The 27,251-nt window shown below is 38.8% G+C and overlaps 1 protein-coding gene and 1 pseudogene across 5 annotated transcripts in view; one reads left to right on the top strand and one right to left on the bottom strand.

Annotated features, from left to right (window-relative positions):
- Nucleotides 1-8,736: 8,736 nt before the first annotated feature.
- The window catches only part of LOC307005312 (neural-cadherin), a 141,983-nt gene continuing 123,468 nt past the window's right edge, over nucleotides 8,737-27,251 (top strand). Inside the window, exons 1-3 of one of the 4 annotated variants that reach the window (XM_079625351.1) lie at nucleotides 8,737-8,989; nucleotides 14,052-14,128; nucleotides 23,433-23,827. Coding sequence is in view for 1 of the 4 variants with exons in the window: in XM_079625349.1 (XP_079481475.1) it covers nucleotides 14,113-14,128 (16 nt within the window). In the remaining 3 variants the exon portion in view is untranslated. Of the gene's footprint in view, nucleotides 8,990-14,051; nucleotides 14,129-23,432; nucleotides 23,828-24,016; nucleotides 24,032-27,251 lie in introns of those variants that run through there. The other 3 variants (XM_079625350.1, XM_079625349.1, XM_079625352.1) reach the window with 3 other exon arrangements.
- LOC307005313 (nucleoside diphosphate kinase B-like) lies at nucleotides 23,338-25,320 on the bottom strand (annotated as a pseudogene). Its single transcript has 2 exons — nucleotides 25,165-25,320; nucleotides 23,338-23,796 (listed from the first exon to the last, which is right to left on the bottom strand). The product of its transcript is annotated as a nucleoside diphosphate kinase B-like (transcript).

Raw genomic sequence — 27,251 nt, 5'->3', positions numbered from 1 at the left:
TGTTCCTGATACAAATTAATAAGTTATGTCACTGTCTCCCCAACAAATAATGACAATCAGATGGTCCCAGCTGGCTCCTGAAAGCACATCTCCCATCAGCTCTTTATCTATAATTTCCATCAGACTTGTCACAATTGAAAACAAGCCATACAGTGAATTGCGGGGTTTTCTCTGGTGAGTGGTATAGAGGAACTTACATTTTCTCGGTCAAACAATGCTCTGCTGACCCCACAATGCTCTGCTGACCCCAGTTGGCCTCTAGTAGTCAGCGCTCAACTCTCATACCTTCTCACATATAACACCTCCATCCGGAGATGCAGTGTCCGGGACCCCCTGCGTTAGAATGTCTCCTGGCCAGGAAAATCATCCCGTCTTTGAGTAGCCACGTACCCACTGGTGACCCGCTCGCATCACACAATCAGTTTCTTCAACAGAACTCAGCTGTTTTTTTTCTGGAGCTTAGGAAAGACACATTCAGGAGTCACCTCTATCTGGACTGCATGCCTAATAAATGTTAAGGGAGACAGGTTAATAACAACAGTATTTAATCACTCAAATCTGTTAGACCTGTCTGAATCAACAAAATCACAGTGAACTTTATTCACATCCATCTGTTCAGTGTACATCTATAGCATGGTCATAGGTCCTGTGTCATGGTGAAGGCTAAGATCAGACAAATACGTTACTGGTCCTAAAATAACAAAGTACAAAAATGTCACTTCTGTCATTCAGGTCTACATTATTATTTTAAAGACTTCTTTAAAGTCATTCAGTTTTACAAATCTAAAATATTTAAGTACAAATTGCCCTCTGAATGGCAATGATTTCCTTTAACATGATTTCTTTTAACATCTGTGTCTATAATTTTCAACTGAAACACTGTGCTTTACTAAATAGCTTATTGTCATGACAGGCTAAGATAACAGCCTTCTGACATTGAATGAGACAGAGACTCTGAGGCCTTCAGGACTTGGTACACTTTTTTGTCATACTAAACATTCTCTACTTTATCTTTTAATTCTGGCAGCTTAAGGCATCTTTGCCAGAAATTACATACGCTTTTCAATTTTAGAATAATTTTATAGTTGTCTTTTGCCCATACATCAGGGAATTTAGACATTACAAATTTCCACTCATATTGAGTCAGTTTCAGCCAAGTCCCAATCTTATCTTTTGAAACCAAAACATCTTCTAGCTGCTTCATGGTCAACACTACCAAGCTGTTTGTTTAATCAGATCCCTTTCTACATTTTTACATTTAGCAACAAATAGTTATTCTATTTCTCAATAACGTTTCATTAAAACCTCTCAATTTTAGTTGTCAGATTCTCAATTACAATCTGCAAAAAAAATGTTTAAGCGTTTCATTAAAAGACAATCATCTTTTTAGTTACCTTTACAAATATTTTCCCTATCTGTAATTCTACATTTACTGGTACTTTAGTTATTTTCCTTTTAAAAGGATTTCCTTACGACTTCCATCTATCAACTTTCTTTTTTTTCTTTCAAAAGTAATTACTTAGCCCTTTTCACTTTCCTTAGCACTGCATTCACATTCTTAGTTCTTTCTCAGACGAAAACTTTAATATCGTCTTCAAATCCTGTTCTACTTTCAAACCCACATTAATACGTCACTTTCACATTCCATCAACTTTCTTTTCTACCTTTCTGAGTGGTCATTTACAGTTACTGCTAAACGAGCTGACCACAATTAAAACATTCTCTGTCCCCTTGCCTATAGTTCGATTACCTTGAGCTTTCTAGCAGCTCCAGCTTACTGACACCCTTGAAGCAGTGTGTCCCAATCAGAATGTAAACACAGCTGATAAGCAGTTCTCTCTATTCTTTGACAGTCCACCAGTGGCGGATTCTATCACACTAGCCAAATCATAATCTTCATCATTATTGGCAGAACATTCATTTCCATAAACTGCACAAATGTATAAATTGTTTCTAAGCGGCTTCACAAAGTTTCTGTTTAACTTTAACACTTGTCCAGGGAAATTATCCCCGACCCATAATGTCCTTTATAAAACAGACTATGTCTTTTTTTTTTTTTTCCCTCAATGACTTAATATCAACAAAATATCCGACATTTTACATTATTGAATTCCAAAATATGTCTTTACATTTCTCTAATTCGTTATTATCATCAACAACACTGATTACAATAGCAAGTACACATTTAACACCCAGAAGCCGGGCTGAATAAGCACGCGCTGTTGCTGTACTCCCAGCATAGCTGGAGTCTTTAGGTTCAAAAGATAATGGTCAAACCAAAAATAAACATAATTTCACTCTTTATTTTACCACTAAAATATAGAATTGTTCCCCATTTTGCTTAATGAAACATTCATTATCTTAAATCTTTTCAATCCCTGTTAATCATACTCAATACCTTATCATTATTATTTTTAATCTGAACCTCACTTTTCATACCATTTCTTAATCTGACTTAACAGGCGTTCATAAATAGTTCCATAAATTTTATCAGAAATGTTATTTTCATAACATACCTTTTCTACAGTTGTTTTCTTCTCAAAATGGTTAGTCTGCAGATTCAACAAGTATTATCATTACTGTCTCTGTCCCACTTATCCTACTTACTGTTTTTACAGAAACCAAAATATCATATTACTCAAATCTCAATCCTTCACAAAGAGGATCAACTTTTGTTACAAAAAAAATCTTCTGACATCTAATGTCATGCATCCATCTAATGGGTGAAAAATAAAAAACCCTTTTATCAGTTATATTCAATCTTACTATATGGCAATACATTCTAGCCAACAACTCATTGTCTTTTCACACTTTTACACACGTTGAACGCAGACACAACAACCTTTGTTTCTCACTGCCCTGTTCAACTGATTCCAGCACCATCTTTAATCTTGTGGCGCTCAATATCATACATTTCTGCCCTTAATTTTATCTCATTTGACAAAACACCGGTGTACCAAATTTCGCAAGCTTGCTTTTAAAACATCCCCATACTTTGGCTGTTTCACTGTCTTCTGTGGATTTTCCTTTGCGCGCGTTCTCTTTATTTGTCAGACGTCTCTGAAACAAACCCGATCTTTTCTTTTAACCCAAGTCGGTTGGGTTCGCACTATTAGTGCTTCTCCTAATTATGGTTTACCAAAAATCTGTTACGATTTTCTTGGCTCCCCTAATTAGTCTCAGCACCCAAAAATAACTCGCTCCGTGGTGGAACAATTAATTTTCAGGTACCTATCTGTATGAAATGTCTTGGTCTGTCACAGTTCTCAATTAATTCCAGATTATTTATCTGCTTGAAATATCTTGTTCTGACACAGACCTCAATTAATTTCAGATTATTACCACAGAAAACAGTCCCCAGCCAATATGGTTCAATTTCACTCTTCCCCCAATTAAACTGAATTTAATTACCTTACTCAGAGATGTTGTTCTGTGCCACCTTGAGTTCTTTTGATTTCCAGTGGTCGATCCTCCCGGGGCTCTGACATCGGCCGGCCTCTCTCTCTCAAGTTTACGAGGTAGAGCTGGAACTTACTCAGTCCAGGTGGCCAAACACCGTCCGATCTCAGGTCCAGGAGGCATCGTCCAAGGAATCTCACTTCTGACACCAAATTGTTGTGGCAAAAATTCATCAAACAAACATCACTGCGTAAGGGAGACTCAGAGTCAAATTATAAAATAGAAGTATTTATTCTTGCAAGAAGGAGCAGTCTAATACACAGCTGTTACCCTGTGCAGAAGAGTGACACACCCCCAGACAGACTGAACCAGCTTTTATCTAAGATTCAAGGTCTTCTTCTTCAGAGCCCTCCTCCCACAGTAGTTTTCCATCCAGTGGTTTTCCATAGACAAGGAAGCCATAACACTAGTTTCGATTCGTCACTAGAGCCAACTCCTAAGCCCTCCTTCACCAAATGGCCTTCTGACATCTAGGTCAGAGGTCCTCGTTCGTCTGTTCTCTGGAGTGTCTCTCCCTTCTGCCTCCCCAGGTACATAAACAGAATCTTCTCACACTAACAAGTGAGAGTCACACATGTGACATTCTTTGAATCATCTATATTTTACTAAAGATCAGTGAATATCATAAAATAGCCACTACAGTATTTACTAAAGTAGCATTGATTATCTTCTGTTAACATTACAGTACGATGGTACTGCTTTTTTTGTAAGAGCAGTGCTGTTTTTAGCCGCAAGGGGGAGACAGATATGCAGTCTGATCATGATCAGTCATCAGACCACTAACCAACTCTTTATCCTTGTAAAGGTCTTTTTATCTTTCAATCGTTTTTTAACGCACCTTTAAAAATTACCTTTAAAAAAATTATTTTTCACTTGCACACATCTATTAAATCTATATTAAATTAAAATTAAGATATAATCAGCCAATCAAAAATATGTAATGTATTAATTATTAATGTATGTATGTAGAAGAATTACATTGATTATATTATATATATTTACAGTATATATTTTACATATGTATTATCATATATTTAAATATTTTTCATTTAAACTATATACTTTTCTCATTTAATTTTAACTATATACTTTTGCAAAAGGGGTTTTGCATTATCTGGGCTTCATCAGACTACATGTAATGACAATCAGGCTGTTATTGTGCACATTTTTTAGCACAATGATTGTAAATAAATGAACATTGAATCTGCAGTGCTGAACCCCCTCTCAATATGTAGTGCTTCTGTGTTTCCCCTCTACAACAGTATTAGCATCCTCCCTGACTCCTTTAATCTGCACATTAATCCTACATATCACACTGATGTAAACATGCTGGTACTCTCTAAATACTTACACACACTCACAGCCTCTTTTGACTTTGGAGAGAGAGGCTGCTGCTAAGAGAGATAGAGATAGATAAAGAAAGAAAGAAAGAAAGAAAGAAGGTGGTGGGCTGTGGGTTGCAGCTGAGGAGGGTTTCTGGACTATCTTGGACTGCATTTGGGTTAGTGGAAGTGGAAAAAGACTGAACGTTCTCAGTCCTCTCATGTTGGAGGAAGAGGAAGAGCACAATCAACTGCTTTACGGCCTGCCATGTAGAGCTAAAGAAAGCCAAGAAAAAAAGCAAATGAATCAGAATTGGACCTTATCTGGGCCACAAAATCTGTATATACAGAGTAATCTCAGCATTAACAAGCAACAAGCAGAATCACTGACGGAAAGATAAGAACAGAAAAAAACGAGATGATAGAACATCTACAAACAGCCACAGCCAACTGCAAATAAAAGAACATTAAATCTCTGAAGATCTGCAGCAGAGGATGACTAAACCACACCAAAAACAGCATTTCCTCCAAAATTATTAAAAAACAGTTTGACTTTATTTCTGCCATGCTTTTAACAAAGTTCTTTTTGAGAACGAACAGAGGTTTTAGCTCCAGATAATGCTATTGATTTTTATTTGAAGACACCAGATGTGCTTTAGTTGGGCTCTTGAAGTTGATTCTCTTGCAACAGTTGCAATAGTGTTCCAACGGCATTTGTTGCCTTAAGAACTTGTTGCCTTTCTGTTGTTACAGAAATAGATTGTAAAAAAAGCATGTGTCAGAAACAGAAATCATCTCTCAATGACGCCACAACATTTTTTGGTGCAAGAATTTAAAAAAATCAGCTGCATAATTTATTCATACCGCAATTCATATGCTAACTGTAATGTCTGTGTTTGTCTGAATAATACAGTTCTAATATGACAACTCTTAAGATATTTTTAGCATGGTAATGGACATGACAATTCGGTCTTGGCGGAATAGATCTGCTCCGCTGCTGCTGAATTGCTGTTGATTCTTGCTGCTGCAGAGCAAGTACAGAACTACTGCTGCACAAATACATATAAAGATAGATACATATAAATGATCATAGCAGATCTATACAGGTGGAGCTGGGGAAGGTGGAGGGTTTTAGACAAACTCCGAAAGCGGCTGCAAACTGCTATTGTGAATGGTAACCAGCCATTTAAATGTTGATTAAGCAAGCTCATTGGCTGCAGATGCGACATGAACCAATCAGCTTGTGCCAAGTAGTTAACGCTGTAAATATCACCAGCTTGCGTATAAGGACCCATCAGCCTGCGCCATCTAGAGTTTCATGACAGAACTAGGCATTAGTTCAAAACCTTTTTATGCATATGTCTCTAAAATCCCTCATCATAACTGCAACACTGCTGGATCTCATGCTGTTGTGTCACAGGACTCCAAATGCTAAATTTGAGTCTGAAATTGCATACTCTCTTGAGTAGATATTTACGTCATTTTGAATAAGTAATTACTTCGCGACCGCTAAAAAAATGTTCTATATTTTTATATAGGCCTGAGACTACTTTATATAGAATATATAGAGATTTTGTTCCCCAGATAAGATTTGATTTGCTATTGGCTGACATGCGTCATTGTTATATGGCCTGCAGTGGCCCAGTTCTGGCAAATAGGAGCGGTCCGCCAAAGTGACATCATTTAACACGGTGTGTGGGCCGGAGTATCATTCCACGCGTGCCAGGTTCAGTCCGGATCTGCCGACTCAATGTTGCTATCTGGAAGGTGTTTCTTTTTTGCTTATACATTAGCACAATTTTATACATTAAAATATGCACAGAATATACTCTAATATAAACACAAGTATGTAGGAATTTTACATCAAAAAATATTTTAGGGCTAAATGAATTGTGATAAAAACATATCGATTATGTTTTCATTATACCTTTAATGTATTTGCCTCTCTCTGATGATAAACTTCAGTTCTGACACTCACATACTGTATCTTGCATGTATTCTTTCCTGGTCTGTTTTCAACCTTTTTGGCTACGTTCACTATCAGTTTTTGGGATTAACAACCAAATTTACATACAGGTGTGAGTCTCAAAATGTCCTATTTACACAGCAGTTTACAGTTGCATCGGGATACTGTTTGACCAAAGTAATGTCAATAAACTGGAAAGCGGAGCATTTGTGTCAAGCGTATATAGAGGACAAAACTTACAGGAGCAGATCTGGTGGAGAACAGTGACTGGATCTAAAACCTTCAGAAGACACAGCTCATATCTCCGTCTCTGTAAGTTACCGAAACCATACGTGAAAACCCATAACACACAGTATGATGTGATGTATATGTCCAGTCCGGTTCCATTCACACAGTGTGGGTTTTTTAGAGAATGTGGTTGCGAGTCCTGAAAATTTACGGGTGTTTGTTCGGTTATAGAATGCGGTTGTCACTCCTCTAAATAACTGAACTGTGTGTGAACGTAACTGTATTAAAGACTCAAATACATGACTGACAACCATATTCTGCTGCTGTGTGAACGTGGCTTTTCTCCTTCTGTCCATCCTCATTTCTCCCCTCAGCGGAGAGAGTCCCACCTTTGTTTGCAGCATGCCAATAGACTGTGAAAATGTATATTCTGTACTGCTCACTTCTGTCTGGGTTCAGAAACAATGAGGCAGGAGCACACAGAAAACAAGCGGGGCAAAATGAACCGGGCCCTCTGGAGCAGCAGAATATCTGTCACTGCCAGCAGACGGGGCCGGCGCGGGGAATCGGACGGCTTGAGCAGAATGCTGATCCACCGCAAACTGCACGCTCTCTCTCTAACTCGCTCTTCTGCTCTCTGCTCATGATGTTTAGAAAATGGCACAGTGCCGCGGAGGGGCCCTTAAATGTGCCCGGTGAAGAATGATGTCATTGATGGGTGCTGCTGTGCTGAGAGAGAGAATGAGAACTCACCTTTATTTGACTTTAATGCTAACAAGGAACTGAAGCATAAAGCCTGCAATTGCATCCCAAATGACGCTGCATACACTATGCACTTATACACAATGTAGCCTACTACTTATACACTATGTACTCAACTGTGTGGTGTATACATTTTATAAGGTTATTTTATCCTTGAACATCGGAGTCAAAGCCCCTCCCTATGTGTCCAACATTCCACACTTCTCTTTTTCGGTTAATCAAGTGGATCATCCGGGTATTTAAAATGCACTTTTTCTTTTTGGAATTTTCAGTGTGAACACACTCGCACTATTTATACTACAAATCGGCATAGAATAGTGCATTTTAAATACGCGAATTGGGATGCACCTTGTGTGTTTTCCTTCAATTTATTATTCCACAGTAGACATGCATTCTAAAGGTATTGTGTTTACTTTCCTTTGTTCATACCATAAATAAACTAGCCTACTAAACATGAATTGAACCTTGGATCAAGGTTATTATTGTTAACTTAAATGAAAACTATTAAAAATTATTTTGTTAATTTAAATAAAAATGAAACGAAATAAAGCATAAATATTAGATGAAAAACTTAATGAAAAGTATAAATGTTACTTTGGCAGAACCGAGATATGTTTCAGTTGAAGCACTAAAATTAGACCTAGGCTACTAACTGGAAATAAATAAAACTGAAAAAGAAATAATAAAGTATGAAACTAGTAATATAAAAAAAAAAAACAGAAATGACAAAAGCACATAACAAAATTATTAAAAATCAAAGGTACACTTTTCTTTTTTTTGTTTCAAAATTAACTCAGTTTAAATTATGAGTCAAAACATCATCAATATTTCTCCCAAAACGCATTTTTGGCTTACCGCGATTCACTATGGGAAAGCCTATTATAAGTGTTTATTTTAGACATGACGGATGGTTTTTTGTCGGAACGTTGAACATCGAATTGTGAACGTCACTTACCCGTGCGTGCCTCGTCATATCCGTAAATTGAGAAAAGTTGGAAGTTTGACGAGTGGCGAAGGTTAGTTGTCACAATGAGCGAGTAAATTAATTTGACATGGAGCATCTAAATCTCGAGCCTCCGGAGAATCGAGAATCACCCGTTTAAAAAAAGCACAGACAAAAACCCGAACAGCTAAAGACAACCAACAGAGATCATAATAAAACAAGAATCAACACCTGGCTTTGGCTTTTCGGAGAGGGAACTGATGGATTGAAATGTGAAAGCGACGCGGTGATGACATTTTTATTACTCAGGTGAGTAAGGTGTTTCATTTAACAGATACAATTCCACATGAAAGCTCTCTAACAGAGTTCATTGTAAAACATCTATTGTGAAGGGTCATTTCATTATGGTTGTAGTGCAGCTGTGCTGAAAGGTAGTGTCTAACTGATGTCTAGCTAGTCAGTTTGAGATCTTTTCATTATTATATCTCTTAAAGGGCACCTATTATGACATTTAAAATGTTCCTAATGTTGTTTAGGGAGTCCCCAACAACAGTTTTACGTGCATGCAATGTCAAAAAACACTTTTGTTTTCGTATAATATGCATTTATTTTTACCTGATTTGCTCACCGACTCCCAAATGATTCGTTCAACGACTCATTTTTCCAAACCCCTCCTTTGAGCGACGCTAATCTGCGTTGATTGGTCAGATGACCCAGCAGTGTTTACAGAGATAATACTTATTGTTTAACACGGAGTACAATGATGCTTTTATCAATTAAATCGTGTTATAATAATGATTATAGTCCACTGCTTTGTAGTTTGTAGTAAAAAACTAAAAATAAGATGAAGAATTTAATGTTACGTTAGCGAGCATAGCCCAGAGTTCATATTGTAAAAGCACAATCAGTCTTTGTTTGCATTAGCCCGATGCATAAACATAACGTTTAAAAAAAAAAAAAAAAAAAAAAATGCAGTTACGTTACTACGAGGTATTATTCTATTCTTTAAGACAACTCCGAAAACAACGACAAACACTTCACATATCTCAATACAATTGCCATTGAAGACCAGAAGCTAAACGGTGCTTACACAACAAACAAAATAATTAAGCATGCTACATAAAACATAAAAGCAACAATTATTAATAACACTTACAGGTTGTGATACGGAGGAGGAAGCTGATGCAAATACACTTGGAACTGAACCTTCCTTCAATATCATCCGGCTCGCGAATCCAAGTTTGATTGCATTTAAAAAGCAATCGTCTTCAAAATGGCGCGAACAAAGCACAAGGCTCGGACTATACTTCTGTGGTTATAGTTATATGAATTGTAGCCACTTAGTCTTCAAATGCTCCTCCTTGGGCAGATGAAAAAAGTTGGCTTTTGAGTTGCACTTCAGAACACAGCGTCTCGTCGCCATGATATTTTCCCTGGCCTTGGAGCGCAATAAGTGGGCGTATCGTATTCAAATAACTACTGAATAACTTGACAAGTTGACGTCATCTAGTCAGAGAAAAAGCTTCGGTCTTCTAACGATTCATAAAAATGACTCAGAGTCGACTCTTACTTTTGAAAGACAATAACTTTATATACGGTGCACTTTCATATTTCAAACTTTGTAGGATGTTTTTGTTCACTTAGATCTATGTTACACACTACATGAAAGGTCAATTTCAAAATTCCATAATAGGTGCCCTTTAAGCCTAGTAGTATGTTTTATGAGCAGAGCAAACATTGTGCACCCTTAAACTAAAATGAAAATGAAAACTTAAAATATATATTTTTTTAAATCAAAACATCTTTAAAAAGTAGGCTAAACATATTTGAATTGTATTGAAAAGAGCAAGAAATTAAACTGAACATAACAGAGCTGAATCAAATTGAACTGAATTGAATCAAAATTTGAATCTTGAATTTGAACCAGCTAATCAATTTGAATTAAATTAAATAAGCCATAAGATTCCTTAAAGGCTTCTAAGTGAAGTCATCTGAGAGCATGATGATCCATTTGCGAATATATGGGCAGTGAAGAGTGATAGTTGTTTTTTTATTTCACAATTTCATGGAATGTTTCAATAGCAGTCCGAACTTCACTATTCTTTCATCATGCACTGAATTGAAGTTACTGCTGTGGCATTCCTAGGCCTAATAACTCGGAACTGCCATGGAATAAAATCATCTGTCATACATTTCAATACGACTTTCGATTTCGACTGTCACACCCCTAAATTGAGTTGACGTCACCAGAGGATTTATCCATCTCCGAGTTCTGTGATCCCTGGCATGGTCTAACTGCTCTTGATTGAGACTGCCCCCCCCCCCCCCCCCCCCCTTCACATGCCCAAACACACCAAGCTTTCTTACACATCAGCTGTGGTCCGCTGCCACACCACAGCGAAGCTTGCGCACAACTGAATATTTTATACTTAATTGGACACCAGAATTGAGGCTGCATTATTAAAACTTTGCCTGTGCCCTCTCTTTTTCCCGTCTCTGCCACACTCTCTCATCCTCCTTTGTGCTGCGACTCCTTCTGTTCTCGCTTTTTCAAAACAACACATTGTCTTTGATCAGCTCTGCATAGTCAATGCATCCCACCTCATTTCTGCACTCAGATTTGTCAGACTGGTGGCAAAATGTGAAGGGCAGAGGAATTATAGTGGAATTATTACTGCTCCGTTTCATCATTCCATCAATTTCCTTTGGAGTTTCACAGCTCAACCTGCTTTTCTGTGTTCATCTAGACAGAACCAGCATTCGACCAATGTTTGAAATATCTGAAGTTATTATAAACTAGAGAGCAACACATACAGTTTATCTGTCTGTATCCCACTAGTTACATACCATTGCTTACAACACTTGAAAGGATGCCTACTTCTTAATGCATTCAAATGACCACACAGATGTGAATTTCAAATATTTTTGAATATTTAAGAAGTAGGCCTATTTGGAACGTTTTAATAAAGCTTGTTAAATAGTGACTTTTTAGAGATTGTACATATCCAAAAAAAAATTTCCTTTTGCCAAGGAATTGGGGTTAAAGTCTAAATATGACACAGCACTGCTGGGGTCTGAGTTTGATCTGATTACTTGCTCAAGCTGATTGCTCAGAATACAAAAGTGCATGAAACTGATTTAGCTGGGTATTTATAGTTGATTGCACGTTTACAATATTATGTTCACTGTAATATTGCATGCCGTATGTGGCGTGTATGTGGGTTACCGTTGTTTAGCACTATAGCACTTTTTTTTTTTTTTTATTAATTTATTGCCGCAAAATGAAGAAATAGTGATGGAGAAATACAGCTTTTCAAAACTCCAAATAAATTTTTGCTTCGCAGAAATGATTCACTGCTCGTCAAAACTGTATAAATGCAATGAAACCGCAGCCAAATATGCATAAAAAAAATATTTTACAAACACCTCAAATGTTTTTTTTTTTTATTAATTTGTATGTTGTATCATGTTTTGTATATTTAATGGAGGACATAGTTAATCAGTAGCCTGGGTTTCCCCAGACTGCCTTTGCGCAGCGCGATTTTATTCTCGCTGAAAGGCAGTCTGGAAACCATGGACCTGATTTTCGCCTCGTTTAGGGAACCAATCACAGAACGGGGAGGGAGCAGCAAGACGATGACGACATCTTTGCGACACAACTAAGCAGTTTGTTTATATCTATGGAGTCAACATGGCAGCAGACGCGAAGCTACCTTTTGATGCAGCCTTAGATATTGTTCTAAGTAGTTTAGATCGCAATTTTATTTAGAAAAAAGAGCAGCGTTTGGCGTTAAACCATTTCTCTACATACGTCATCTGGTATAATGGAAACGATTGGCTATGAGCTACGTACAGGCACATTTGATAGACATTCTTAGCACCCAATAAACGGCGCCGGCGCATTCGTAAACCACGCCTCAAATACGAGAAAATGCGCATGTGGTTCCCAGACCTAAGTCTCAACGAGAATTGGGTCTGGCGTTAGCCAGGCTAGTTAATCAGGGCAATAAGACACAATTAATATTAGCCTATTGTGACACGATATAATTAACTACTATTCTACTTTTCTAATTTATACATCATACAAATGTATCATTCAAATATCTACATTATAAAACTAATCCGAGATCAGTTTAAACCATATGACATTGGCTCATGGGTTCACGGAAATCGGCCTCTAGCAGCGAACCGCTGCAATTTCTAAACTGTTACTGCATAACGAATCCTCAGTTACTGGAATCAAGTTACTTTGGCACTATGCATGCTCTGAGTCACTGGTTTGAAACTAAAATATTTGCAAAGGTTCACAAAGCAATGTGTTGAAAGCTTAACAGTAAAGTTGTAGTCACAATACTAAAGAAGATACAAAACAATAGAAGAACAACGTAGGCTCACGCATCACACACATGACCAGCGTCGGCCAATAGTGAGCCTACGTTCTGACGTACAACCCAGAAGCGCTGCGCTGTTACACGACGTGAACTCAGTCAGAGGCCCACACAGAAGAAAATTAATAGTTGAATAAAGTCGTTATTTTTGTTTGTTTTTTGCGCACAAAAAGTATTCTCGTCGCTTGATAAACTTATGGTTGAGCCACTGTAGTCACTTGGACTATTTTAACGATGTCTTTAATAACTTTCTGGCCCGGCAAGTTTCAATTACAATAGAAGCCTATGGAGGAGTGAGACAGCTCTCAGATTTAATCAAACATATCTTAATTTGTGTTTCGGAGATGAACTAAAGTCTTACGAGGTTGGAACAACATGAGGGTGAGTAATTACTGACAGAATTTAAATTTTTGGGTGAACTAACCCTTTAAACTAAATGGACTGGAGGCACGAGGAAGAGGAGGGCACAGAGAGATGGATAACTAAACAAAACAGCAAACAATATTAAAGATTCAGCTCAGAGAGATGTAACCTCACCGGCTGCCAACATCCAAATGAGATCCAGTGGTGTTTAAAATGTGGAGAGAATGCCCAAAAGGAAGGAGGTCACATGAATAATGAATGTGTGTGTGGACCCTCAGTTTCCTTTTGTCATCTTAGAAGGCAAGGTCACATTTTAAAAGCTGGGCTCATACTTTCCAGCCATAGCAATCTAAGACCGCAGCTCCTTATTATGCACCTCAGCTGCTTTTGGAAACGTATAAAATGCTTTTTTTTTTTAATAGCATTGCTGAGAACACATCTGCCTCTCTCTCTCTCTCTCTCTCTCTCTCTCTCTCTCTCTCTCTCTCTCTCTCTCTCTCTCTCTCTCTCTCTCTCTCTCTCTCTCCCTCTCGCTCCCCCCCTCCCCCCCCCCCCCTCTCTCTCTTTCTCTTTCTCTCTTTCTCTCTCTCTCCTCTCTTCTCTCTCTCTCTCTCGAGCAGAAGATGCCATTAGAGAATTGGAGTTCCCCCCTCCCCTGCTTCTGTCCCCACTCCTCTCATTATGTCCATGCACCAAGGTGAAACACACCATCACAGCTTTCACTCCCAGGCTAAAGTTAGATTTACCTATTATCTCCAGCCTCCAAAGCTCTGAGCTCCAAATGGGCGATGTTCGCGGCACCTGCCACCGTGGTTAGTGTCTATAGAGGGGAATATCATTCCTCACCCTAGATGACTGGTGCTGAGGATCTGCTCCATCACTGAATGAGGCTGCAGTTTTCAGTGGCTCTGCAGATGTGCTATATTTAATCGCTAAGGTGAGACGGCTGTGGTGTCTAAATGGGGCGAACAGCTGCAGGCTGGCCAGCTCTCAGTCACTCAAGTATTTTTAAAAGTCATGAGTTGGAAACATCATCTGTTCAAATGCACCAGTACAGGTCCCTGCTGACTGACACACACACACACACACACACACACACAGGACAGCAGTGCATATATGAGGACATGGGACAAGTGCAAAATTTGTTTTAGTAAAAAATACTAAATAAATAAATTATTTATTCCCACAATATGTGTCCCTCTACTTTTCAGTCACACACACACACACACACACACACACACACACACACACACACACACACACACACACACACACACACACACACACACACACACACACACACACACACACACACACACACACACACACACACACACACACACACACACACGTGAATATATAAGAACGGGGGACAAGTGCACAAATTTCAATTTTCTCTTATTGTCATTCATTGAAAAAAACATAATTAGATCATTAGGAAATCAGCTGCTCAGTCATTATTGCAAAATAAACCAATCTCGGCTATAGAGCGCTGCAGGAATTACCTATTTTTGTAGGCCAAAACCTGGAAGTGATATAGCATTTTAGCAGATTTATAGCCTAATTAGCCTTTTACGTCTGTCAATTGTATTTAGGGATTTATTTGTGAAGATTATTATGATCAAAGTGTATAGAACCAAAAATATTTGTTGGTTACAGAGCTTTCCAAATTATTCTCAAAATATGGTGACAAATGTGTCCCTTTATGTTTTTGTAATGAAAATATTTAAATACTAAAGACATTCTATAACATTAATATTATATTTAATAATATAAAACATTTATTTTGATTAAAATTATATTAATATATAAAACATCCAACGATGTTTGAATAAATGAAAACGAATTGAATAAATGAAATTAATATTTGGTATACCAGGTTTATTTATTTATTTCATAGTAAGTCTAACAAAAGTTTTTTTTTTTTTTTATGGAATAAATAAATATAGAGAAATAACATTCCTTTATTTCAAACTTTTGTATTTTGACAATACAAGTAGTGTAAAAGTTCGTCCAAGGTCAAAGTTCACAGGAACAGGAGGTAGATGGTGAGCTTCCCTCCAGCATTTCATTGGTGTTACATTGTTTAATGTTTGTGTAAAAGATTTTGTTTTAAAAAAAGGTTGTGTAAATAGTGAATACGGTTTGCACGAAATCTAAACAACAAATAATATCTTGTTTGCACATAACAAAGAGTGATGGATGCTTTTCACATAAAGTGTAGCCTAAATAAAATGATTATGGCATTTTGGTAAAATATCTGAGCGATGGTGGGCGGAGCTATTGAAAAGTGCCTTAGGTAACAATTTTGCAACAACTTGGTAACAACTTTACATTTAGTGTAAATAGTCACTGCCAACGATTTATATTCTTTTAATGGTATAATGTTTTGATGTTAGTCTGATGAGGTTATGTCAGAGCAGGATGTTTTTACCAAATGTTTTGCTGGGTTTTGACCACATTGATGAAAAGTGATCATATGTGATGAAGTAGTTGTGAGTGACAACTGAGTGGGTTTGTGCTCCAGAAATATGCAGAATTGATGCGGCTATAGAACTGCTTAGAAGTTCCTCATAAGTTATCCACGAGTTCAGAAGCATGACTACCGAGTGGTATTAGCGTCGCATGACTATAAGAACTGGAGAACTCTGAGAAATGGCCTACTATCCTAATGCCCGTATCTCGCACGACTTCCAGTGCCGGCCCTTGAGTGCGTGTAAGATTGTGCTTTATGAACAGAGTTTAAGGCATAGACACCACAAGAGGATCTGCGGTCCTGAGGCAGTGTAAAGGAAGCTGATTTAGCATCTCCCGCAGATTATCCCCAGAGTGTGGAGACGCCACTTAAAGCCTGGAGGGAATACAGTGTGTGTGCATGTATTGAAATCCTCTGTGCCTCTCTAAGCTCCTCCAGTCCAGTCCTGCCATATGGGGCGGGCCCAGCAAAACAGTCTGGGATTTCCTTTGAGTTAAGAGCTAGAAGAGGAACGAGGGGAGTTAAAAAACTGCCAAAGCTAGAGGATGATGGTTGCAGTAATAATGAGATTAGTGTGTGTGTGTGTGTGTGTGTGTGTGTGTGTGTGTGTGTGAGTGTGAGACTTGGGGATCTGTCTCACAGAAAGAGGATCTCCACTACGTGGTCCTTGATGCCGTTCCTTGACAGATGTTTTCAGTTTTTCCTCTCTGTACAAAGACAGGCAAGGTTAGCGAGTGTGTGAAGAGCAGGACTGGTGTTCACGGGAAGCTCGCATGCTGAGCTGTCAGTGGAGATTTGTGCTGAGGAAAGAGCATGCGAGATGTGCATTGTTTAAAGGTTAGTGGTGAGGCCAGGCGTCCCTCTGATGATAACAGCCCATTGCGGAGGCCATTCCCAGACTGGGTCTTTTCTTATATTACATCTGTCCTTTCTGTTTTTCTGGCATTATCACACCTCTTCTCATGCCCTGGCAGATGAGCTGTGTGTAGTTGTGGTGTGTGTCTTTACCTCTGGATTTCAATAAAGCCAGACAGTGATTGACACTGACATTCCTGTCCTGTGTTTGTTGTGTGTGGAATAACAAACAAAACAAAACAACCATAGGCCTATATCTTATTCCTTTATTTACTTTTTTTGGCGTATGGGAAGTGCTATTTGCCTCATTGTCTGCTAAGATGCTATCGTTACCGGCATGGAACGTCATAAGCGATTTTGGAAAGCTCCTTTGAGCCTGTTGATTCCAATAGTTTATTATTTATGGAAGCTTGTCGTATTTGTACTTTTTATCTCATGATTCTGACTTTTTTTTGTGGTTTTGTCTTGCAATTCTATATATTTTTTGGAGAATCAATTTTTTAAATCCAATTTGCATGATATAATCGCAATTGCATGTTAAGTCAGAATTATGAGATATAAACTTGCAATTTAAGAAAAAAAATTGTCAGCCTTTTTTCCTCTCAAAATTGGACTATTGCTCGCAATTGCAACTTTATATCTCGCAATTCTGACATTATAACTCACAGTTATGACTTATATGATGCAATTCTGGCAGAATTGTGAGATGTAAACTTTTCAGAATTGTGAGATTCCATTGTGTGAAAAAAAAGTCAGAAATGTGAGATAAAGTCACAATTATCTTTTAAATTGTTTTGTTCCGTAGCGGAAATATGCTTCCATAAGTATTAGCATTTTGCTACGCTAACAGCAAGATACTTTATTAACACATGCAATTATGCGAATAGTTTGATGAATAGTGGAAGTACCAAGTCTTTGCTAACAAGGCTGGCTATTGTAAATAAACAATGCCTTTTTTTATTTTTTATAAACTTTAAAGGCTTAGACTATACTGCAACAAATGTGAGGTCCGAAAGGAGAGCAACAAAAAGGAGAACAACATCTCTCTTTACTGAGCTTGTCGCATTGCATTCTGGGATTGTCGTATTCATGAAGGATACATTTGGTGTTGGCTTTTGCTGAAACTGCTTACTATCAGAGCCCGTCTACGGAGAGCCTGGCCACTCCCTATTAACTCCTATTGTACCGAATTTTGGTTGTAGTTCCACCAGAGTTCCACTGGGGGCGATCGCCCATGAGTGCAAAATGAATGGGAGTCTATGGGGCTAGACGGCTAAATTTGTCTCTTCCACCCAATTGCCGTTGAGAAATCTCAGATTTGATTGTAGGTTTTGCAAGTTCAACATGGGTTATAGGTCAAAAGTTGAATGAACGAGTACTTATGTCCTTTCGATTTCTTACAGGTTGAGTTGTTGTTGCCCATAACACGCTAGCATTCTGCTAATGAACGCTGATTGATCAGTGAACGACGGATTACGACCAGAGATACCGCTTGATGGCATCGTGGCATCCGAAGCGGGACCAGAATGTCTTCTAGCAAAAACTCTTCTAGCACGTGTATTTACCTGTGTCAGCGGTGTTGTCGATGCCTCGAGAGAAAAGAAAGTGCAGAGCGCGAATTAAAGCACCAAAGTGACTGAAGGATTGCAGTAAAGCAGTATCTCTGGTCGTATGATGTGTATGATGTCATTGACATTTTAAAAGACCTTTTAAAGCAAATAGTGACTCTAAAAAAATCTAACACTTAGCAATGTATAATTTTTTTGCATCTCCTTTCGAATACAACATTCAAATTACTAGACTAACAATTATATCCTGAGAAAAGTGGATTTTGAGGGGTATAGCTCCATAGACCCCCATTCATTCTGCACTCGTCCTGTGAGCGCCCTCATATGGAACCAGAGTGGAACTGCAACCATTTCAGAAGCCGGAAGTTTACTGAGAGTGGCAGTTCTCCCCATATTAGACATTCTCTGTTACCATCCTGATCTTGATGCCTGAGGATCACTTAGTTATGTTTTAGGGTTTTTTTTCCCATTAGAAATTCTAAATAGTCAAAAATTAAACAATCATGCAATATAAATGAAGAGAACGTATTGATTAAAAATAATTATTCATACAAGGCGCTCATTACTGGCCCAAACAGATGCACACAAACTAGCAAAAACACACGCGCTCTCCTCTCAGGCCCACATCAGACCCATCAAAAATAAATAAAAACATAAAATGAGACCATGAAAAATAAAATCAGAAAATCAAAATCCTTGTTTCAAATAAAATATGAGATGCATAAAGTAAGCTTTAGAATTGTCATTTGAGCCTTATAGTCCATTCTTCTCTTTTTTTTTTTTTTTACTTTTTTTCTCGCAATCTTGCAATGAACATTGTCCATAGGAAGAAACATCACAAATCTCTTAATCTCATAATATCTCAATTGGTTTTCCTATAGAAATGAGATGGAAAAGGGAGCAAATCTGCTTCTCAGCTGAACCTGTATTTAGATTTATAAAATGTATATTAAAACATTGTAAACTTACTGTTTCCTAATTAGTGTTACTTTAGTATTATATAGTATATTGTATTATTTATTATTTTGAACTATGTTTTTAGTTTTCATTTTAGTTAAAAAACATTTTAAATTGTAAATTTTTTTAATTTATTTTTTTATATATTTCTGTAGCTTCAATTTATTTTTGCTTTCTGTATTTTTGCACTTCAATGTATTTTATTTCAGTTGCCAAAGCAACATTTTTAATGATTTTATTTAATGTTTGTTTATTTATTTCAGCTGGTTTGAGTTATCGGATCACAAAATGTTTTGGACCAGCTTTACACTTGTAGACTAACTGTGTAGTTAACAATCTTCTCATTGTTTCCAGTACGTTTAAGTAACATTAAACATATGAGATTAAGTTGATAATTAGCATTAACTCTCCTGTGTTAGAAAGATCAACTTCTAAAGAATCAAATATTCCTTTGGGAGAAGTTTGGATATTCTCTGATGAGCTGTAGTCTCCAGGTTCAACATCGAGTAGGTTAAATTGCTCTGATCTTAGTTTCTAACACATCGCAAGCCATTAAGAACCACCTATGAGGCCATATTACAGCAACCTTCCACACACACAGAGAGCGAGGGTGTGAAGTGAGAGCGAAAAACACACAAAAACGTTTCATCTGCAGAGGACAAAGGGTCTCAAGCATAGTGAAGCGCATGTTCATTAGTGCTATTTTTTGCCTCTCTTTCTCTCTAGAATTGAGTATGTCTCAGTAAGGCCCATTAAAAACAGGCTAATGGTTATTACTCTGCTCCCCCATTATCAGCCACTGTTCATTTTTTTGTTTATCTTGTTCTACTGTATTGAATACATGTTTTATGGAAATGCACCAGATTAAATTGCCAATTCATTCCTCATAATTCTTCGGCGAGAATTAAATTGCTTTTAGAATAATGATGGGGCTTGCGTGTTACACTCTTTTGGAAGTATCTTGGTAATTTTTTTATTTCCACAGAGGGACCGCTTCTTCAGACTAGCAGTAGAGCATATTCAGGGGCCGAGACACACTGCTGGGTTCTGCGTAGGGTATCGAGAGATGAAAGATCGATTGGCGGATGAAGAGACAGGCGGTGTTGGACTCACTGTCGTCATGCTAAGCTCTCTGACTTTGGTGGCAGAAGCATTTGCTTTCCCTCTGCTTTCTCTCTCTCTCTCAGGGCACACCAGTCAAGCAAGTCCCCCCATCAAATATCAAGCAGAGCACATTTTGATAAACATTTAGTTTTTAGTCCATGCTATTTTGACTTTTTGGTATGGTAAGCATTCTCATTTGGGCCAACTTGGGCTGGTTGGTGAAAATCACCCAGAAATTGGGTATCGGTTTGATGTGAGATAAGAGGCAGTGATAATCATGTCCCAGTGCCCGTGGCATCTCTCAAATCATGAGGGAGGTGGTTTTTGTGTCCGGTTGCTTAGAAACAGTGGGCTGGGAGAATGAGTTGCCATTGTAACGTTGAGACCGAAAAGATTGGCAAGACCGCTGAACGCATTGAGCCATTCAATGAGATTGCTACTGTGAGAGTGACATTATTTAGCTGCCTTTCTGCTTTCGTGCTTTAGAGTCTGTGGCTTTGTGCCTCTATAGAACACACACAGAGGAAAGAGAGGTAGCTCTCCACAAATATGATTTCATAAAATATAATTAAGTCTGCACTGCACTTGGATGGTATAACACACATTAATGTTAGCAAGCAAGAAAGCAAAAAGTAGAAAGTAGAAAACTAGACCTGATTAATGTTAAAGGTTATTGATCAGAAACCGATGCCTTTTAAGGGTGTTTTTCAGTCTCTCTCTGCTGCATTACATCGTTACACCAGTAAATGTCGACAAGCAAGAATATATGAGCGATAGTGACTCATTTACTGATTAATTTCCTTAAAGGGGTGGTTGAGTATGATTTCACTTTTCTAACTTTAGTTAGTGTGAAATGTTGCTGTTTGAGCATAAACAACATCTGCAAACTTACAACGCTCAAAGTTCAAAGCAAAGGAAGATATTTGCTTTTAAAGAAAAGGATTACAACAAACAGCTGGTAGGGACTACACAACATTCCTCCTGGGTTAGTGACATCAGCAACCCTAAAATGTACATAAACCCCGCCCCTGGGAACACGCAGTCCATGTTGAGAAGAGGAAAAGTTGTAGTATAAGAGTATACATTTGTGAGTCAGCTCAAACTTTAGCATCCATCTTTTCACATGCAATAGAAAGTCACTCTGTGTGCACCTCACAACAGTTATACGAGAATGACAGCATGTCCTAATTGAAGAGAGTTAAAGGAGAACTCCGGGCAATTTTTAAGTTAATCTTGATCGTTATACCTTTGTGAGTACTGTCTATAGAAAAAAAACCCAACCGGATTTGTGCTTGCAACACGGAGCTGCTACCGCTAATGCCCAGAGCTCCCACTCAGCTAAAACAGCAGTTATGGGGGCATATTCATAAAGAGTGTTTTTGTGCCTCTTAACAGACACAAAATGCAATTAAAATGTCTTTCCAACATGAACTGGGCCCTTAAATGACAACAAGATTCGTTTAGCAACTTAGCCATTGTTTAAATTCACCTAAATAGTGTTTTAGATGGCTAGCTGTAGTCTCGCGCTGAAGTCCCGTGGGAACTCCCGTTGTAGCCTGAAAAAGGTAAATAGAAGTGTGCAGGTGGGAGGAGCGTTGTGTGTGTGAAGAGTGTGAGGCTAGTTCTTCGTCTGTATACTCGGGTTCGAATAAATAAGGAGGACCATCAACCATGTGTTCAAAATCTTCTATATTCTCTATAGTTACGTTACGAACCATTTCTTCTTCATTTGTGAGCAACTCCGATCATCACTCCATGACATTTGCTATTCTGTAATTTTCCAAACCTGGAAATGTGAGAAGGGTCCATTCATAACACCAGCACTCTTGCTTATGTGAAATTGCTTAATTATAAATAGTATAATACTGGTTACTTATTGTTGATTATCTTACGGTGAATGGTGTTCCAAAATTGCCACCTCATTTCAGAAGTCCAGCACAAGCCACTGCTGTCAGTATCATGTCTTCAAGCATCAGAGGTGTTGTGGTTACTCAGGGAGATTGCACGCCTGTCACGTAGTATCGTCTGCTTATAAATTTAAGTAAGTGAATAACAGCGTGTGAGCGAGAGTGCTGTGTGTGTGTGTCTCACCCGGTGGCCTAGAAAAGCATTTTCACTCCAGTGAATCCGTCGTGACAACAGGTATTAGGGTATGATTTGCCGCTGAGCTTAATGGAGCTTAAAGAAAGTGGCCCTGAGCTTTTCTCCTGTCCGTCCCTCCCATCACATCACGAGAGTGTTCGTGAAGGCTGGTGTCACCTTGATATCAATGACCTGCCACTTTGCATAGAGCATTTAGGACTCTGTAGAGCTGAGGTAATGCCTCACTCTTGCAAACTCAAGTCCAGCAAAAGTTCTGTTTGTCTCCGTCGATTGATTTCTTTTTTAATTGTACCCTCGTCTTCTTTGGGCCAGAGGTCATGAGCTGGTATGGTGACTGTTGACAGCAGGAGAATGATAGACAAGAAAGAAAGACAGAAAAATTCAAGTATAGGTCAGAGTCATGAAGACAAACAAGAAGAAAATAGTCCTGTTCAAAACCTTTTAGTCAAGTCATCTTTATTTATATAGCAGTGCTTTTATACAATATAGATTGTTTCAAAGCAGCTTTATAAACAGGAAAATAATGATCAATGATGCAAACAGAGTTCAATTCTGCTATAAAGCAACTCTAAAGACAATAGTGTCATCATTCATCTGACGTCAGTTCAGTGTTGATTCAATTATGAAATGAGTTCATTTCAGCAGCTCTACAGGATAAGTTTGCATACACTTTTCTTAAAGGATAATTTCATGCAAAATTTATCATTACAATTTGGGATTATCGTTTTGCAATGAAGATATTTTGAGAATGTATAAACCGCACTTCTAAACAATTAAACGGATCCCAGTCCATAACGGATAACTGGTGCAGCGAGAAAGGCAGAGATTGATGGTTCTGATGGTTTATTCATAGATCCAGTCTTGCATGCAGCTTTTTTAGGCCCCCAGCCCCTCAAGCTTGAACCACAGGCTGATCTCTTTATTTGCGCTGTCCACAGAGTTACTTCCATGGATGATGTTCCTGCCCACTTCGATGCAGAAATCGCCCCTGGTTCCAGGTTTTTGGAGTCTGCTAGATTGATCTCTCTGAGCATCACCCTTCCAGACTTCACAACATTCAGACTCTCCCATATCATCCCGGGCCCAGAGTTCATGTACTTGACGGGTCCAGGGTCTAGAACGGCCGGCCCTTCAGATCGATGTAATACTTTAACATCTCCTCAGAACGTACTTCATGGCCACCAGTCTGAAGCCCTTCGGCTCGAAGTGTTTGATGATTTCTCCCATGAGTTTATGGGTTTAATTGCAATGAAGGTACGCTCGGCTTTGGCAGCCATGACTCTTACGGATGAGATGCGGATCCTGAGGATGGAGAGATGAACAGAAGCAAAAAGTAAGTTTTATGGTTCACTTCTTTTCATAATTTTTGCAGATTAACTCTTTCCCCGCCAGCCTTTAAAAAAAAATGTTTAATGGTCAATGGTTTCATTCAATTGCATAGTGCAGATGAGAGCAACTTGGACATTGTGTAAAATATCTTCTGGGGGGGGGGGGGGGGGTGGGGGGGGGGTGTTAAACTATCCCTATAGGTGAAGAGGTCAGTGCTGTTTTCATGTGACTTGGGCGTGACTGCATTGATCTCACCAATGGAATAAAAAGGCTCCATATGTTGTCCAATTATCAGGAACCGTTGGGTGAATGTCTGTAGCTCTGTATAGGACTTATGAATTCCCTCAGAGACCGTTCTGTGAGTAATTACCCATCAGCACAAAGATCACACATGCTTTCTGCCTCAACCGGTAAAGGTTAACAGTGGTGTCTCATGTCATTCTGCGGGTTTATGTCAGGGAGGAGGTGGTATAGGAGCCTTTTGTCTTTTAACCGTCAAAGTCTAATTTTATATTCAGAGATAGTGACCGTTACCATAATCTACGCCCCACCCCATTCCAGTCATACTCTTCTCAAAGCAGTCAATTTAAAATTTCCTGGCCTGTTTTTTTTTTTTTTTTTTTTTTTTTGAATTTGAGGCTCTTTTGTGTTTCGATGAGGAGATCTTGGGTGCGAAACATACAATGGCATGTTTAGCTTGGAAATAAGCCAACTTCTCATGACATATTATGTGTCTTTCAGTTATACGCCCTGCATAAACACACTTTGACACTTTAAAACATTGCAGTTAATGTCTGTGTAATGGCCGTCTTTTAACATGGGATTTAGAGACCCTCTGAGAGACTTCATCCTGGCAGTGATGGAAGAGGTCAGCATTGCACCAGATATGATACATTTTCCCAGGTTTTCCGTTTAACGTGTTGCTTGAGAGCGCCAGGGTTGGTTGTTTTCTTTGTTACACAATGACACGCTGTCATGTAAAACTGAATATAAAACATTCCTATTAAGGGAACGAGCGATTAAACATGAAAAGGCTGGGATGGCTCTCGGTTATAAATTAATAATTCCAAAATCCTTTCCCCCTCACTCTGTGTCTCTAGGTGTCAGCCTTAATGACTAGCTTAAAAAAAGATATGCCTACCGCGTACGTCTCTGCAGATGAGCGGTCATCGCAGCATTGTGCCTTAAAATTGCTTGTCATAAATTACCCCTCCCCACGTTCGCCTGCAGCACTTGATGTCTTGAATTCGCCATTTTGCAAGCTGTATTCAAGCATGAACTTCAATTTGCTTTTCATAAAGGGATTACACAGCCACTATTGTCACTCTTCACCACATGTACCTTTCACTTATGAAGCACAATTGCGTTCTGATTTCCCAGCAACTGGTATGGGCCCCAATGCCGTTCCTCGCCCCTGCCTTTAGATTCATCCCATTTCGGTAGGATGTCTAAAGTAATAGCAGATAAAGATGAATACCAGGATGAGGTTATTGAGGTTGACAGGAGGAGTGAGTGAGAGAAGATAGCAAAATCATTATGAGAATGTATGAGTCTTGGGTTTTTAGGGTTTGTATGTGGAAGGTTAACTGTGCTAGAAAGATTCAGAGCTGTTTTGGTGTTCTCCATAAATTCCTGTACATAAAGTCAGTCGTGAGATATTTGAACACCTGGCACATATAGGTATATTCAACATCTATCACACCATCTTCATTCAAAGTGGTGAAAGATGGGTGAATTAAGTCAAGCGTTCTCACTCATCACATTAACCCCCAGTTTCAGAGGCAAGGCTTAAGCCTAGACCCAGACTAAAATGCATGTTAGAGTTGATTTAACTGAAAGAAACTTGAAAGGCGGCCTAATCCTGGTTTAATCTATAACCCTTTCTGTGAAAACGTTGCATAAACTTAGCCACTATGTTAAGACCGTGTTTTAAGATAATTTGACCAACTAGCAGTTAGACAAGATAATCAGTCTTACTTTTCTAATTCAAATTAGACCGATCTACCTTTTTATGTAACTGGCTTTAAAAAGTTAGGACCAGTTTTGAAGAAAAAAAATAGATGACTAACTTTTAAGACTAGTCTAAGCAGTTTATGCAACTGGTCACAGGCCTTAAACACTGCCAGCTGTTTCTCAAGAAGTCTGACCCAAGTCTTCTTTCGCTGCCAGGCAACACCTCTAATTTTAAGTTTTCTAACTTTAGCACTATTTCCTCTCTTATAAATCCTAAGTGGGCACAAAAGTGCTATTGAGTAAAGCACATGACTGCATCATTTTACAGGGATTAGTCCAGGACCCAGTGGAAACAAGAGAATACCAAAACTATTTGCTTATCAATATAAAGAGAATATTGTCTCATTTACTATCTTTTTGTATGTTCTGTTCTCCTCTGTTCTTCTGTTCCCATCTCACCTCGACTGTTCTTGTCTCAGTCTCTTCTATTCTCGTCTCTTCTCGCCTCTTCTCTGGAGGTTCACGCTGGAGGCCAATAGACCAACAGGCACGTCATGCAACTTTGGACTAACAAGCTGAAGGCTTGTCACAGACACCCGCACCTGAAATGAAGTGTAGTAAGCCCAGCAGCATTTGTGTGTGTGTGGGTCGAGCTCGGCTCTGAGTGTCAGCTGATGTTTCACATTAAGGCTGCACAGAGACACAACCCCCCCTCAGCCCTCTGTCCAAACTGTCACATGGCAATCTGAGAGCAATCAGCCCCGGAGAAGGCCACATGTTCTCTTTGAGCACCAGTGCTGCGCTTGTCTTCCTGTTGCAGGTACTCGCTGACAGCCACAAACGCTGCCTGATTAGCCTGCTTCCTCCAGGTTTTTCTTTTCCTCAGGGCCAAATAATGGCTGGCCTTGGAAATAATTGCTCACAATGAGCGAGGCGCCAACACAGAGCTTTAATATCTCTGTCCTTCACAACCGTGTCTTTCCACTAACACTCTCGCAGGTCCTCAGCCATTTAATCTCACTGGCCTTAATGGAACTCCACAGAAACGTCAGTCAAGCGAGTTGCCGGGTGCCAGGAGTCGGTCGAAGATGGCTTTGCAGACTTAGGAAAAGGGGAGAATTGTTATTGTTTGTTTACTTTCCAGTGGCATGCATTTGGATGGATTTATTCAGTGAGCTGACCACAGGCTAGAGGTGATTTACTTGGATTATTCCCAGACTCCCTCATCGGGACTGTGACTGACAAACAGGGAGCAAAGTCAACTTTAATACTAGTTAAGCCAGGTTGTCTTATGAATCGGAACCCTTTTTTTTTTTTTTTTTTTTTTTTGGCCCTGTCTTTTCCGGCTTAATGTAGTACCAGTGAGTGTGCTGCAGCAGAAAGAACTTGAAAACTCATCCACAAAACTCAACCTTGCATTCTGGAAATCGCGCTCTGAGGGTTCTTTGTTTGCCGGTTCACAGGTTTACAGATGT

The sequence above is a fragment of the Phoxinus phoxinus genome (genome assembly GCF_949152265.1).
Source record: "Phoxinus phoxinus genome assembly, chromosome: 10".
Taxonomy (NCBI): Eukaryota; Metazoa; Chordata; class Actinopteri; order Cypriniformes; family Leuciscidae; genus Phoxinus; species Phoxinus phoxinus.
This window is presented reverse-complemented; position numbering and strand designations above follow the sequence as displayed.